Raw genomic sequence first — 14,063 nt, forward strand, 5'->3', positions numbered from 1 at the left:
TAATTATTTAATATTATTAATTATAAAATTATTCTTTATATCAAATCAGTTGCATATTAATTCGGTTTCTACTTGTTTTTTCGGTTAAACGGCGTCGTTTTGCTTTAATTTGTACTTGATTTCTACATATCAGATCAATTTATTACAAAATATTAATCAGTTGCATGTTAGTTTGATTTATACTTATTATTCTGGTTAAACGTCGTTGTTTTTGCTTTAAATAGTACTTTGATTTCTAATTTATTACAAAATATTAAATTAGTTTCATGTTAATTTGATTTATACTTATTATTCCGGTTAAACGTCGTCGTTTTTGCTTTAATTAGTACTTGATTTCTACATACCAGATCAATTTATTACAAAATATAAATAATTGTATGTTAATTTGATCTCTCCTTATTGTTCCGGTTAAACGTCGTCGTCTTGCTGTAATTTGTACTTGATTATTACATATCAGATCAATTGGTTACAAAATATCAAATTAATTGCATGCTAATTTGATTTCTACTTATTCTTCCGGTTAAACGTTACTGTTTTGCTGTAATTGTACTTGATCTCTACTTATTAAATATCAAATAAGTTTCTGATAAAATATAAAATCAATTGCATGTTAATTAGATTTCTGCTTATTGTTCTGGTTAAACGACGTCGTATTTTGCTGTAATCTGCTATAATTTGATCTATTAATATCTCTAAAACACTATTTCAATACGTATTTGCTTGTTCTTTACACAATATAAACACTTGTATATAAAACAGATTCGTACGGAATCGTCTAGTTCTTCACAAATAGATTCACAATTTTCTCTTAATTCCTCTGTTTAAATGAGAAGTTAATAAATTATGTTTTACTGAAATATTTAAATTTAATATTTTTATCATGACAATTTGATTATTTTAGTGTTAGATCTGGTGGTTTTAAATAATTTTGTGTAATTTCTGTTTAATTGATGTGATTTGAATTTGATTGTGAATTTACAGGTGCAGAGTGATGGAGGTGAGGTGACTCATTTGAAATATCTGGATTTCGTGCAATACGCAGCGGTGTATTTCATTGTTTGTTTCGCAACTGTGTATGGATACGCGAAGGAGAACGCTGGTTCGTTGAAGCCTAGTATTCAGAGCGTGGAGAACTCGGTTAAAACTGTTGTTGGACCGGTTTATGAGAAGTTTCACTATGTTCCGTTTGAGGCTCTCAAGTTCCTTGATGTGAAGGTGCGTGTGTTCGTAGTTATTGTTCCTCCTTTTGTGATTGTATGGGTATCGGTACGAGTTACTAAGTTAGTAACTAGGAGTGTAAACAAGCTGAGCCGAGCTGAGCTTGACTTGTTTTGACTTAATAGAGCAAGAGCTTGGCTCGTTGACTTAATAGAGCAAGAGCTTGGCTCGTTGACTTACTAGAGCTCGAGCTCGGCCTGTTTTGACTTGCTAGAGCTCGAGCTCAGCCTGTTTTGACTCACTAGAGCTCAAGCTCGGCCTGTTTTGACTTGCTAGAGCTCGAGCTCGGCCTATTTTGACTTGCTAGAGCTCGAGCTCAGCCTGTTTTGACTTGCTAAAGCTCGGGCTTGGCCTGTTTTGATTTGCTAGAACTTGAGCTTGGGTTGTTTTGACTTACTATAGCTCGAGCTAAGTTCGTTCGAAGCACCTTTTTTAAAAATTTGAGTTCCTCTCAGAGGTTGTTTTTTAAGCTCAAGATATATCAAGTAATTTATATACATTTTTTATAGAATATATACATATTTTTTGAAAAAAAAATCTTAAATGAGCCCAAGCTTGGCTTGAGCTCGTGTAGAACCCTTAAACGAGCCAAAGCTCGGCCGAGCTCTGCAGTTTGAAATTGATAAATGCAAGTCCAGAAGAGGTAAAACTTAAAAATGCATTAGGCTCGATGGCATAAACAAGCTTCTCATACAAGGCTCGAGGTCAAGCTCGTTAACTCAATGCCGAGTTTGCAAGCCCATGCTCGAAGAAGCTTGAGTCATTTCAAGCTGTTTATCGATCCGATCCCGAGTGATCTTGAGCGGCTTGCAAACAACTTGGCTCGTCTATACCCCTATTAGTAACTAACTAGCGGTGGTCTCATAACGTGTAGGTGGATGACTTGTTGACCGAGCTGAACCGTCACGTGCCATCAGTGATAAAACAACTTCCAAGCCAAGTCAAATACACTGTCCACAACTTCCCAGAAGTAGCGAAAACAGTGGCTTCCGAGGCACTCAAAACCGCCACAAACGTGACACACACATTGTACGTGAAGTACGAGCCGACAGCTAAAGAACTCTACAAGAACTACGAGCCAGTAGCCGAGAAATACATAGTGTCCACATGGCGTTCGTTGAACAAACTTCCCGTGTTTCCTCAAGTGGCTCATATTGCCGTCCCAGCAGGCGCGTATGTACTTGAGAAGTATAACTACACGGTCGTCTACTCCGCGGAGAAAGGTTATGTGGTGGCTCAGTATTTACCGTTGGTTCCGATTGATAAGATTGCTAAGGTGTTTGAAGATGGTGAGAATGAGTCAACGGTTGGTCAAAGTGTTGAGGTTGAGACATGAGGTGTGTTTGTGTGTTACAAATTGTGTTGGATAATCGTTTGGTTTTAGTGGTGTGGTGACTTTTGTCTTTGTGGTTTATGGTTAACTTTGGTATAATATAAGTAGGTGGTTTTTGTATAAAGTTTTCATTTGGGTAATTGTTTTTGTTTTATACTTTAGGTACATCATTTTAACATTTAAAAAAAAAAGAAACTCATTTAATAGTGAACTAGGTAACGAAATTCGTCATGTTGCGGTAGCGTAAAGACGCGTATTTGGTAGGTTTCAGTTAATTTGTATATGCACCAGCATAAAATCTGAAAGCAAATATGTAAATGCGGTTAATTTATATATGCACCAGCATTAATTTTTTTTTTTCTCATAAAACATGGTATCTATTTTTTCATTATATAGAAACATAGATATTACATCAACATAGCAGGTAGGCGGGCAACAAGCTGTGCCGCCACCCCTTTCTGAATTGCAAACCCTAACCTGCTAAAGACATACCCCTGCCCCTTTGGAGTCGACACATTGCTATGCACAACCCGTTGGACCCTGGTTAGAAAACGGATAGCTTCCGGTGCCAAGGAGCCAAAGGTATCAAAAGCCAAAGGGACAAAAAAATGTCGGTTCTCTGAAAGTAAATATGTAAACGTGCAAAGCAATATCGGCACATATATAACTTACGATTTGCATGGACGTGGGTTAAGCGAAATTACATATACCAATTATGTAGCCATGTGTAGGTTGTTTGATGATTAAAATAGGGTTTCAGGTAGGGATGAGATCTGTACGGCACCGAAAATTTCGATCCTGAAAATTGCAATTTTTTGGTACCGGTACATATTCGGCTCGGTACCCGGTATTAAAGGTAAAATTCGGAAAATACCGGTATTAAAGGTAAAATTCGGAAAATTCTGGTACCGTACCGATACCGAAACTCAAAACTTTGGTACCAATTTTAGTCTATGTGTTTTGTCCTGGGAACGATGACTTCAACGGATAAGTTGAGCCACGCTACTCGTGACTATTGCAATGTGTGTTAGCGTCATATTACGTAATATGATGAGATGAATCTTGATCATAGCTTCAACACAATATATATAGCCTTACTAGAGACTTTTCGAACTTTCTGATAGTTAGTAGTACCTAGCCAAACCAAAGGCTGGAAAGAGCGTTTAGACTACTTATACCTCTCACTGGGAATCAGAGAAAGGAGAGGATAGGACCGGTATTAGCAGAATAGATGGCTTCCTAAGAATCCATCTGATGGTCTTAAGCCCCACCTCGGTAGCTCAGCGGTAGAGCGGCCTACTAACTAATTACGTTACGACCACTGAACAAACTTGATTGACGAACATAGTTTATGCGCCGCTAATGTAGCGGCTTGCCGAGCATTTGACAAACTCACATCATCCATTTCAAAAGGGATTTGTCCTGGGGACACAGGAGCATAGCCTTACTACAGTTTAGATTAGGTAGATTATTGGGAATATAAGTTTAGTATTTAAGTTGTGTGGAAGAAAAAGATATGTTGGAATTTGTGACCATGGGCCACCAAGTTTGCATCATGTTTAGTGAGGCTACCAACTCTTATTTACAGCCACTAGAGTTCAATTAGACAAACATCACTGGGCCCAAGTCCATCTTTTAATCAAATTTGTGGTGGTGAGCAATTGAGCATTGCTTCTATTATTTATAGTTTATAGATTCATCTTTTTGACATTTAGCTTTATTCTTTCACTTTCACTAAAGAAAAGATGATAAAAAATTATAATAGAATATTAGCACACTATTTTCTCCTATTGAATTGAGGGTGAAACTATAGAGGATTTTGATGGTTTTTCACTTTCTATGGGGTGTTTAGGATTACACATCTTAGCCTACTTATAATTTATTAAAAAGTTAAAAAAAAAATGTTTGGAATTACTTATTATATGAAAAGGAAAAGTTGATAAATTATAAACTTTAATTTATAACTTATTGTTATATGTCATAAGAAGGTATAAGGAATCCCAAACACCCCCTCTGTATTGCATATGTGGTTTTTAAGTGATGATACATTTAGTCATTCTAGTTCCTTAAGAGTTGATAGAATGACACGTGGCTGCATATTATCGAATAATCTTATTGAAAACGGATACCCTTCCAAGTTCCAAATGTTGAGTAGGTGGATTGCTGTGTTCGTTACACGTCACCTGTAAAATCCAACCATCATACTCCTTGAAGTGTTTTACTACTAACTGAAATGGACAGTTATTATTTTTATGGGTACCATAACGTCTACTTGAGATGAATGTTGTTACATGACCCGCAAAATTTTCTTTAATCTTTGGTTGAGTATGACAACACCAATCTCATGACATCTGGTTTGCACTTGATTAGGGGGGAAACATTGATATATTGCTAAGAGATTCAACACATGATAACATAGTTATCGTCAAAACACGACATCGCTAACTAGTTTTTTTTTTATTAAGATTGATAATGTATATGGTGTTGAAATTAGTAACATGAAGTGAGAATTGAATGAATAGCATAAAGGAACTTCTAGTCTAATATATGGCAGTTTTGATGGAATATTGGGTCGTATTAAATAATTGGCCTAATCCGTATCGTGCCAAAGAATTGACAGAATCTATTGTTCTGTTAAATAATTAGCAGAATCTTGTATTGTATCAAATAGTTGGCTGACAGGTGTATCGAAGAAAACCTTGACTGACATGTAAAACGATGCACTTATACAACTCGTATAGGCCTATACGACTCACATTACCACACAACTCAACCATGCCTGAAACCTCTTCACATTTGTCGGGTTGGCAAAGCATATATGAGTCGTAAAATGTCTTTATAGATTATGACTTGAGTATATAAACAGTACACAACCAGTTAAACTTATAAATAGCAAAGGGCTTATAGCCCAATGGTATCAAAGCGTTTGATAAGGAGACATGCCAAATAGTGAGGGTCCAAGTTTCATAGTGAACAAAATTTATATAAATTTTCATTAACAAAAAGTTTTATAAATTTATTTCTATGTACTATACATTAGAAATCGGCCTTGAATAAGTTTTCTTTTTAACTTGTTCATAGATTCCACTTGAGCACTACATGTCTACATCACCACACCTTTGTTATTCACTTACTCGTTCAATCTATGTCATACTTATCTCATCATTCACAATAATACTTAATTTTTTAATATCATTTAGTATAAGTTCATTATTTGTTGTTCATGGCCTGTCTCATGAGTCACAAGCGTGCGCTCACTCACGCAAATCATCATGGCGGTTCACCCTCTCACGTAATGTTCATAAAAAAGTGAAACCGTCGTCAAGCCACCATGTTGGATGTGTTAAATGTTTAGTGAAAATTTTGGTACATCGAGACAGCTTTAATGTTTACCAATATCAATATGGCAATATATTTTGGTCAGTTGGTTAGTTAACTCCTTAGTTAAATCAAAGACATATCTTTTATATGAATATGAAGATATAGGAGTGTTTAGTTGTTTACGTATTGATAAAATACATAAATAACAACCATACATCATGGTTTGTGTATGTTTTTAGCAACGAGCTTGACACGTTTGGTTTCTTTGTGGATTAAAAAATAAAAAAAAACTTGTCAAAGGAACTGGGCCTTAAAGAAATTGGAATGAAGTGATTTGAGCATAAAATATGAAAGATAAATAGCATGAAGAATTAAAAAGTAGTAACAATGATTTCAGCTCATCAATGACCAATTCACATGGAAATTTCATTAAAGTTTATTATGATGAACATAAAGTACAAATAGTCGGTTTCATTTATGGGTGTAAATTAGTCGCGCTGTTCATAAGCTATTTGAGATTGATTTAATAAAAACTTAAATTAAACCGAGCTTAAACAAGATCAAGTTTAAGCTTAATTATAAAAATAAGACCATGGCTTCACTTATCGGCTCAAGTACACTTACTAAAAACCTGAATCAAACCGAGCTTAAAACAATATCGAATTTAAGATTGAAAATAAAAATAAGACCATGGCTTCACTTATGAGGCCTCAAGTAGACTTAATAAAAACTCGAATCAAACCGAACTTATAAAAAATCAGAGTTTAAGGCTTTAAGCTTAATTATAAAAATAAGACCATGGCTTCATTTATGAGGCTCAAGAAGACTTAATAAAAACTTTAATCATATCGAGCTTGAACAAGATCGAGTTTAAGCTTGAATATAGATAAGACCATGGCTTCACTTATGAGGCCTCAAATAGACTTAATAAAAACTCGAATCAAACCGAGCTTAAACAAGATCAAGTTTAAGCTTGAATATAAAAACAAGACCATAGCTTCACTTATTAAACTCTTTTAAGTAAACTTGAATCAACTTAAAAATAAACCAGATGAATTCATGTCAAATAATTATTTGACACTTAAAAAAAATTAGAATGCATTTACTCACATGTGAGGTGCTTATATATATAACTCTAATTCCATGTAAAAAGACATCCTGAGTAAACTGTGGTTTTCGACCCTTTTTCTAAATTTACGGTTTTCGTCCAATAGTTTTAAATTTGTGATTTTCGTCCCTGTGGTTTCATTTTACTTGCAATTAAACCTGAATTCACTAACCTCATTAACTTTGGTTGTTAAACCCATCAGCGTGCCCCTCATGTGAGGGGCAATTTTGTCCTTTTTCTCCCCAAACACAACCCAACCCCTCACGTGAGGGGGACTGCGAATTAAGACTGGGTTTATTTTGGGAGAAAAAGGACAAGACTGCCCTCACGTGAGGGGCACACTAATGGGTTTAACAACCATACTTAACGGAGTTAGTGAATTCGGGTTTAATTGCTAGTAAATTAAAACCACAAGGACGAAAATCGCAAATTTAAAACTATTGGACAAACCATGGGGATGAAAACCGCAATTTACTCAGTTATCTTGCTAAGGTCACAGTAGATTAGCAATGACAATACAACATAATCCTGATAAAAATAATATGATTTATAAAAGGAGGCACATATCAAAATAACCCAAAGATAGCATCTCATAACTTCATCTCATCATCTTTGTGATTTTACAAAATTAAACAAAACATTTTAACTGCTGAATAAAAGCATATTATTCAATAAAACCAAGAACAATGATCTTCAAAACACCATAAATAAAAGCCGGCTAACCTTAATAAGGCGAGTACTTGTCACCGTCACCACCACCAGCCCGCAACTTCTTGTAAGCCGAGATAACCGAAGGAATAACCGCTGCAAGCGCAAGTGAAAGATACTCCGAGCTGCTTGTTTTCACAGTGATCTGCCCGCTCATTTTATTATTAAGCCCGGCCCGTAGAGTCACTTTGGAGTTCCGTCCAGCCGAAAACTGAGCCAAACTGTTTAACCCAAGCGCCAAATCACCCCTCCATTTTATAATCGATAACCCGATAGTTGACTGGATTTGACCGATCGGGTAATCGAGCTCACGTCGTTGGACCTCGATGTTCGCTCCATAAGCCGAATCTGTTTGGAACCGAACTGTACCCGCACTCCCGATGATTGCGTATTGTCTCCCGAGTGCAACTTGATCCTCGACTTTAAACCCTGTTACAACGTTTTCTCCAAGAAACGTGACCGACACCCCTGCAGCAGTTTTGTTTTTCTTCAAATTCTTGAATTTGGTCTCGCCTCTGACTATATAAGCCAACTGTTTCCCGATCGGTTGGATGTCAAAACCGGCCATCGTCGAAACATTCTCCCCGTATTTCGCAGAAACCGAGGAATCCATATTGATACTGAAATCTTTCTTATCTTTAGTGACTTGAACCGAGATTGCAGCAGGAAAACGGTTAGCAATGGCTAAGGTTTGTTCGACATTGACTCCATCATAACCGCAGTCATGGTCCCAACCGTGGGTGTCAAGAACAGGTCGGGCCAGAAACTGTGAAGTGGGCTCCAGGAACCGGAACCGGTACGCGGGGTTATCACTGTCGAAAGACGGTGGTAATGCCATGTCGGGTAATGGGACCGCTACTGGCGCGGGTGCATCCCCTTCACCTTCTTCTTCCTGGTAAGTTTGACCGGTCAAACCGTCGGGACCTTTCTTTTTCATTTCTTTCATTCTTTTAACTTCTTCTTTCCATTGTTTCTTCTGTAAAAGCTTCACGCGGTAATCATATTCATCATAGTAAGCTTTTTTCTGTTCTTTACTAAGCTTTGCAAGTTGAGATCTTTTTAGCGGTTGAACGGGGGTAGCTGGTCATACTCGTCTTCATCTTCTTCACGGTCAGAATCGGTCAACTCCGCCAGGTCAACATCCGAATCACCAGCGTCACCACCCTGATCGCCCGCCAGCTTCAGGTGCGCACGAGACTGTAACATAGACGACAACATGTACGGTAAAGGTGGGGACCGCACACGGAACCCGAAAAGCTTCCGGCTGTCAAACGGGTCTTGCGGTTTAGTCAAAGAATTCGCTTCCGATAATATCTTCATCGAGTAACACAACATAAGTAGCTGCGGCCTCCAAGTTTGACCATTCGGAAGCACCTTTTGACCTTCACGATTCTTCCGACAAGACTGATGGTTTTCAACTAAAGATACCGGGTTCATCAGACCCGGACTCATCATTCTCAAATCACCAACCGCTTGGCCGATGGCTTGCTGAACCACATGCGACCGTTGGGTCACAAACATTTCATAACTCAAAGGAGTCCCGTTTGCTCCCTCGGGTGGGGCCGACGCGCCATGAGTGAAAGTAACAATCGCACTTCGCCAGATGGCAGAACCGAGTGAGCTGGTGATGGTTTTGAGTAATGGAATGTCATTATGATCTCGGGTCTGTGCATCCAAACGGTCCACATAAAGAACAATATCAGGCGGGGTTTTCTTTGTGAACCTTTTAGCTGACGATAATACACTCCTGTTATACCCTTGCTCCATCACAGAGGTCCGAAGCCCGGGTGTGTCAAAAACCCGAACAGTAACTCCAGCAACCACACCCGTTATTTCCTTAACAGTACCGGTAGCAGTTTGAAAAGCACCAACCGGGGTTTTTTTCTTCACCAAAAATGGAGTTAATTGTAGCACTTTTACCGACACCAGCTTTACCAATGACTAAAATGTTGACCGAGAAGTCAAGATCAGTATCACCAGCAGCTTCAAGCTCGCTAGCCTTTCGTTTAGCAGCATCAAGACTAAACGCCTGACCCGTTTGTCGGCCCGCGATCAGTGCCAGCCTGTAAAGAACTTGTGCAGCTACTGATTCGTCTGGTGAAAGCCCTAATCTTTGAACAAGCCTTAAAAACTTCACCCTGATGGCTTGTAGTTTCTCAAGTTTCGTCCTTTCTTCTTCAGTTAAATTGGGTTCGGCTTCACCAGCATTCATGAGACTCGAGGGGTTAAAAATGTTGGCGCGTGGCGGCCTCGGGGCGGCTCTCATGGCCTGGAGGGAAGACCCTAACCCAGCCGGGCGTTCAACTGTTAAAAGCCTTGACCCGTCTTCTGAAGAGAAAGTAATGTTGCCGCCCTCTGAACCGCCATCAGCCGCTGCTTTCAGAAGGGCGGCTAACGCGGCTGAATCAAAAAGCTCTTTCCCGTCTTCTTCATCATCCTCTTCTTCTGAATCAGTGACAATCTGACCGTCCATTTGTGAACGATCTAGAGAACTCTCACCACCAGTGTTGGACCCACCACCGCCTTCCAACTCCTCCATAAACTGCTTACCGGCTTCTGAACTTTCATCTGAGTGGGACCCATCAGCTTCTTCTAGAACGAACTTATCAGCAGGCCCGTTTTCTAGACCGTTATCTGCATCCTCGGGCTTATCTTTGGTCAAAACTTCAGTTGACTTTTCTGCATCATTCAAAGCGGTTTTAACGACCACCGGCTCGGTTTCTTGACCCGAATAATCAATTTCTTTCTCTACATCTTCAACCTCCAAAGGTGCAAACTTGCTATCAGTTACTCCAACAACCTCCTTATCCACCACTTCTTCTAAAACAGAACTCAACTTATCAGTTTCCCGCCACATCAGCACCATCTTCTTCGGTCTTTGTAACCACCGCCACCGCCGTCACTCCTGGTAATGGCAACTCAACATCTATGGCATCATCCACAACAGAATCAACTTCAGGGGTCACCTTCACATCTTCTGCCTCAACAGATGCTAATTCAGATTTTTCAACATCAACCTTATCAACCACCGGGACATCAGAGTCACCTTCGGCGGTCACCTTCACATCTTTTGCATCAACAGATTCAAGTTCAGATTTTTCATCATCAACCTTATCAACTGCCGCCGCATTAGAGTCACCTTTAGTGGTCACCTTCACATCTTCTGCATCAACAGTTTCTAATTCAGGCTTTTCTTCAACAGTTTTAGCAACCACCACAGCATAAGAGTCACCTTCAGTGGCCACCTTCACATCTTTTGCATCAACTGATTCAAAATTAGGTGTTTCTTCATCAGTGTTGTTAACCGCAGCAGAATCACCTTCAGAAGTAAATTCACATCATTAAAAACAGAGTTGTAAATGAATCAAATGATAAGCAAAACTGTTTTAACAGGAAGTTCATTTATATTCTTTCGTTTAATAGATAAACGGACATAAACAAGAAATTTCGTTCAATTAACTAAATGAACAAACAATATCCGAGGCCTTGTTTGTTCAATTGTGTTCATGAAAGTTATAAAATGTGTTCGTTTACGCCCATTTATGTTTGTTCATTAAAGACTCTTAATACTTTTTAATGACTTTTCTAATCTCAACATATTTAAGCATAATATTAACTATGAAACAAAAAAAACATATAGGTATTATGTGATTAATTTATATGTAAAATAGCATATGAATATAAAAATTAAAAAAAACACCAACACAAACTTGTTAGCCGGACCGAATCGTAGCCTCTGATCATTCTCGGCTTCTGTTCGTGAAACATTCACGAACAAGTTCATTTCTTTAATAAACAAACACGAAAAATGTGTTCGTGAACCATTCACAAACAAGTTCATTTCTTTAATAAACAGACACAAAAATTGTGTTCATGAACCATTCACGAAAAAAGTTCATTTTTTTAATAAACAAACACGAAAATTGTGTTCGTGAAGCGTTCATAAACAAGTTCATCTTCTTAATAAACAAAAACAAACAAAAAAAATCATTTGGCTATCAGTTCGTGAACCATTTGCTTGTCCTATAAAAACTTTAACGAACAAGCATAAACAACTACAAGTTCAGTTAACTTTATTCACATCCCTATTTAATAAAAACAACAGCTTGAACCGTTCGCTTGTCCTATAAAAACTTAACAAACAAACTCGGTTAATTTTATTTACATCCCTATACAAAAAAAACAACAAAGTTATTACCTTCATCAGAGCCACCAACCAACAACACGTCCTCATCCTCAGTATCCTCATCCTCCACCTCCTCCTCCGTATTCGTATTCGCAATCACCACCGCCACACCGGGCGCAGGCATCTCAACCTTCACCTCCTCCACAACCGAATCGCCTTCCTCAGTAACCTTCACACCATTCTCCACAACCTTATCTCCTTCACTTCCTATCCCTAACTTAACCTTTTCGGCATCATCCAAACCCCCGACATCATCAACTTTCGGCAACGGAAACTCCGAAGGCTCCGAAAAGGTCTCCTCCTCACCTTCTTCTACATTCGCTAGGGTTTCAAAATTCTTATTATTATTATTATTATTATTATCTATTACCGTTTCAAACGCTTCTTCTTCGCCACTAGCAAACCCCTCGGTTTCGTCATCACTACTCACAACACCACTCTTCAAATTATTATTAATATTATTATTATCAACAACAGCGTTGTTAGTAACGGAATTGACACCGTTTGTGTCGCTAACAGACTCAATTTTATTAAACGAAACGGAATCGAGAGCTGAGAGAGACGTGGTGTCTTCCTTGGAGTCCATGGGATAGTGAAATTGTGGATAATTATGAGGTAGAATTGAGGAATTGAGGGATTAGGGTTTATGATAAGATGGTGAAATTGAAGGATAAGGTTTTGGGCAAAGAGGATGAAAGAAAGAAAGAAATCAATCCTTATGCAGCCACAAAGTGAAGGCTATAGGGGGTTTTGGTGGCTTTTGTTTTGTTGTTGGGCTTTTGGTAAAGTATGGGAAATGACGATTTTACCCTTGTATGTCACGTGAGAGGGAAGGATATTTCTTTTTTTTCTTTTTAATGATAGTATATAGGTTAACCTGATTCAAGATAGTTTTCTACAGTGATGAGTTTTATTATTGATGGTGTTACTGGGATAGACACACGATGAGTGTTGAGATCGGTATGATGGTTAACGTCATGTTTTAGGAAGACACGCTTGGGTATTATGGGCAAGATGAAACGTTGTTAAAGAAAAAGATGTGACGGATTTGTCCTTGGTTTTCATGCGAGTGGGGATTGGGAGGGCGAATTTTTATATTTAGGTCCTTTGAAGAGATATTTAGATGGTGTGGTAAAGGTAAGCCAATGGAACTGAACTAAATAGTGTTTTGTTCATTTTTGTTTGTTATGTTTTTATTGGATAATCAAATGATTCACGAACAACCGATTACCCTGTTTTTTCCGTTGGGTGTAAGATGTGATGAATTTGCCCCTGGTAGTCATGTGAGTGGGAGAGTTTTCTTTTCTTTTTTTTTTTTTACATTTAGGACCGAGAAATTTAGATGATGTTTGGTTAGAAGACATTTCGGTTTGAGATTCAACACATTTAAATTTAATAGTTTAATAGGTCGGTCTGTTATTATGAAATAGCCTATATGATAGAGGTACAAGCCTCTTAGGTGTGAAGTATTGAGTTCAGTCCCGAGCATAGAGTAATATGGCATAAACTTGTCGTTTGAAAAAAAAATGTTCGTTCCGATAATTCAGCTAATCAAACATACAAGTATTTAAACTCGTTCTGAAACGAACCGTCCATAGACACCCCTGCTACTAGTAATCCTTATTCCACCAAGTAATTAAACTCATTTTGATGATACAGCTAACTAAACATATAACAAACCATACTCAATGAAATCATATGTAAGGAAAAATATGGTAGGGTATGAGAATTAACAAAACATACCCATGGTACATATCTAACTATACACTAAAAATATATTGCAACTTCTTATAAATAAAAATGTATTATTGATACTTTGTTAGGAGGCTACATTAATACATTTTCATCATATATTATATTAAGTCCTTTTAGAAAAATATATATTGCAAACATTGTTTAGTTCGAGAGTTTCGTACTTTGTGCTTTTTATTTGTTTGGTCCAAAGTCCAAACATTGCATTCACCACCTAAAAGCCTATTGTGTATCTATACAAACTTATTTGGGACAATAAATGTGGGACGGCAAATAAAAAAAAACATGGTTATAATGCATCAAATTTAGTACTTATGGTGTGTGTTACATTGTACTATACATACTTGCAAGAGTACATACATATATGTGTACGTAATACAATATATCTAGTGTATATTTTATACAAATATCAGTTTAATATTTAAATATAAAAGAGC

At 37.7% G+C, this 14,063-nt stretch overlaps 1 protein-coding gene and 1 pseudogene across 2 annotated transcripts; one reads left to right on the forward strand and one right to left on the reverse strand.

Annotated features, from left to right (window-relative positions):
• Positions 1-951: 951 nt before the first annotated feature.
• LOC143618094 (stress-related protein-like) lies at positions 952-2,762 on the forward strand (the record flags this gene model as incomplete). The annotated part of the gene is made up of 2 exons (XM_077090422.1): positions 952-1,215; positions 2,093-2,762. Coding segments are annotated over 2 exons (726 nt in total), but the record flags the coding sequence as incomplete, so codon positions are not given.
• A 4,790-nt stretch (positions 2,763-7,552) lies between these two features.
• LOC143618092 (translocase of chloroplast 159, chloroplastic-like) lies at positions 7,553-12,586 on the reverse strand (annotated as a pseudogene). Its single transcript, XR_013150947.1, has 2 exons — positions 11,887-12,586; positions 7,553-11,007 (listed from the first exon to the last, which is right to left on the reverse strand). The product of XR_013150947.1 is annotated as a translocase of chloroplast 159, chloroplastic-like (transcript).
• Between the last annotated feature and the right edge of the window lie 1,477 nt (positions 12,587-14,063).

This window comes from Bidens hawaiensis, unplaced genomic scaffold, assembly GCF_021521415.1.
Source record: "Bidens hawaiensis isolate Kalapana, Puna unplaced genomic scaffold, B.hawaiensis_p1.1 tig00063138_1, whole genome shotgun sequence".
Taxonomy (NCBI): domain Eukaryota; kingdom Viridiplantae; phylum Streptophyta; class Magnoliopsida; order Asterales; family Asteraceae; genus Bidens; species Bidens hawaiensis.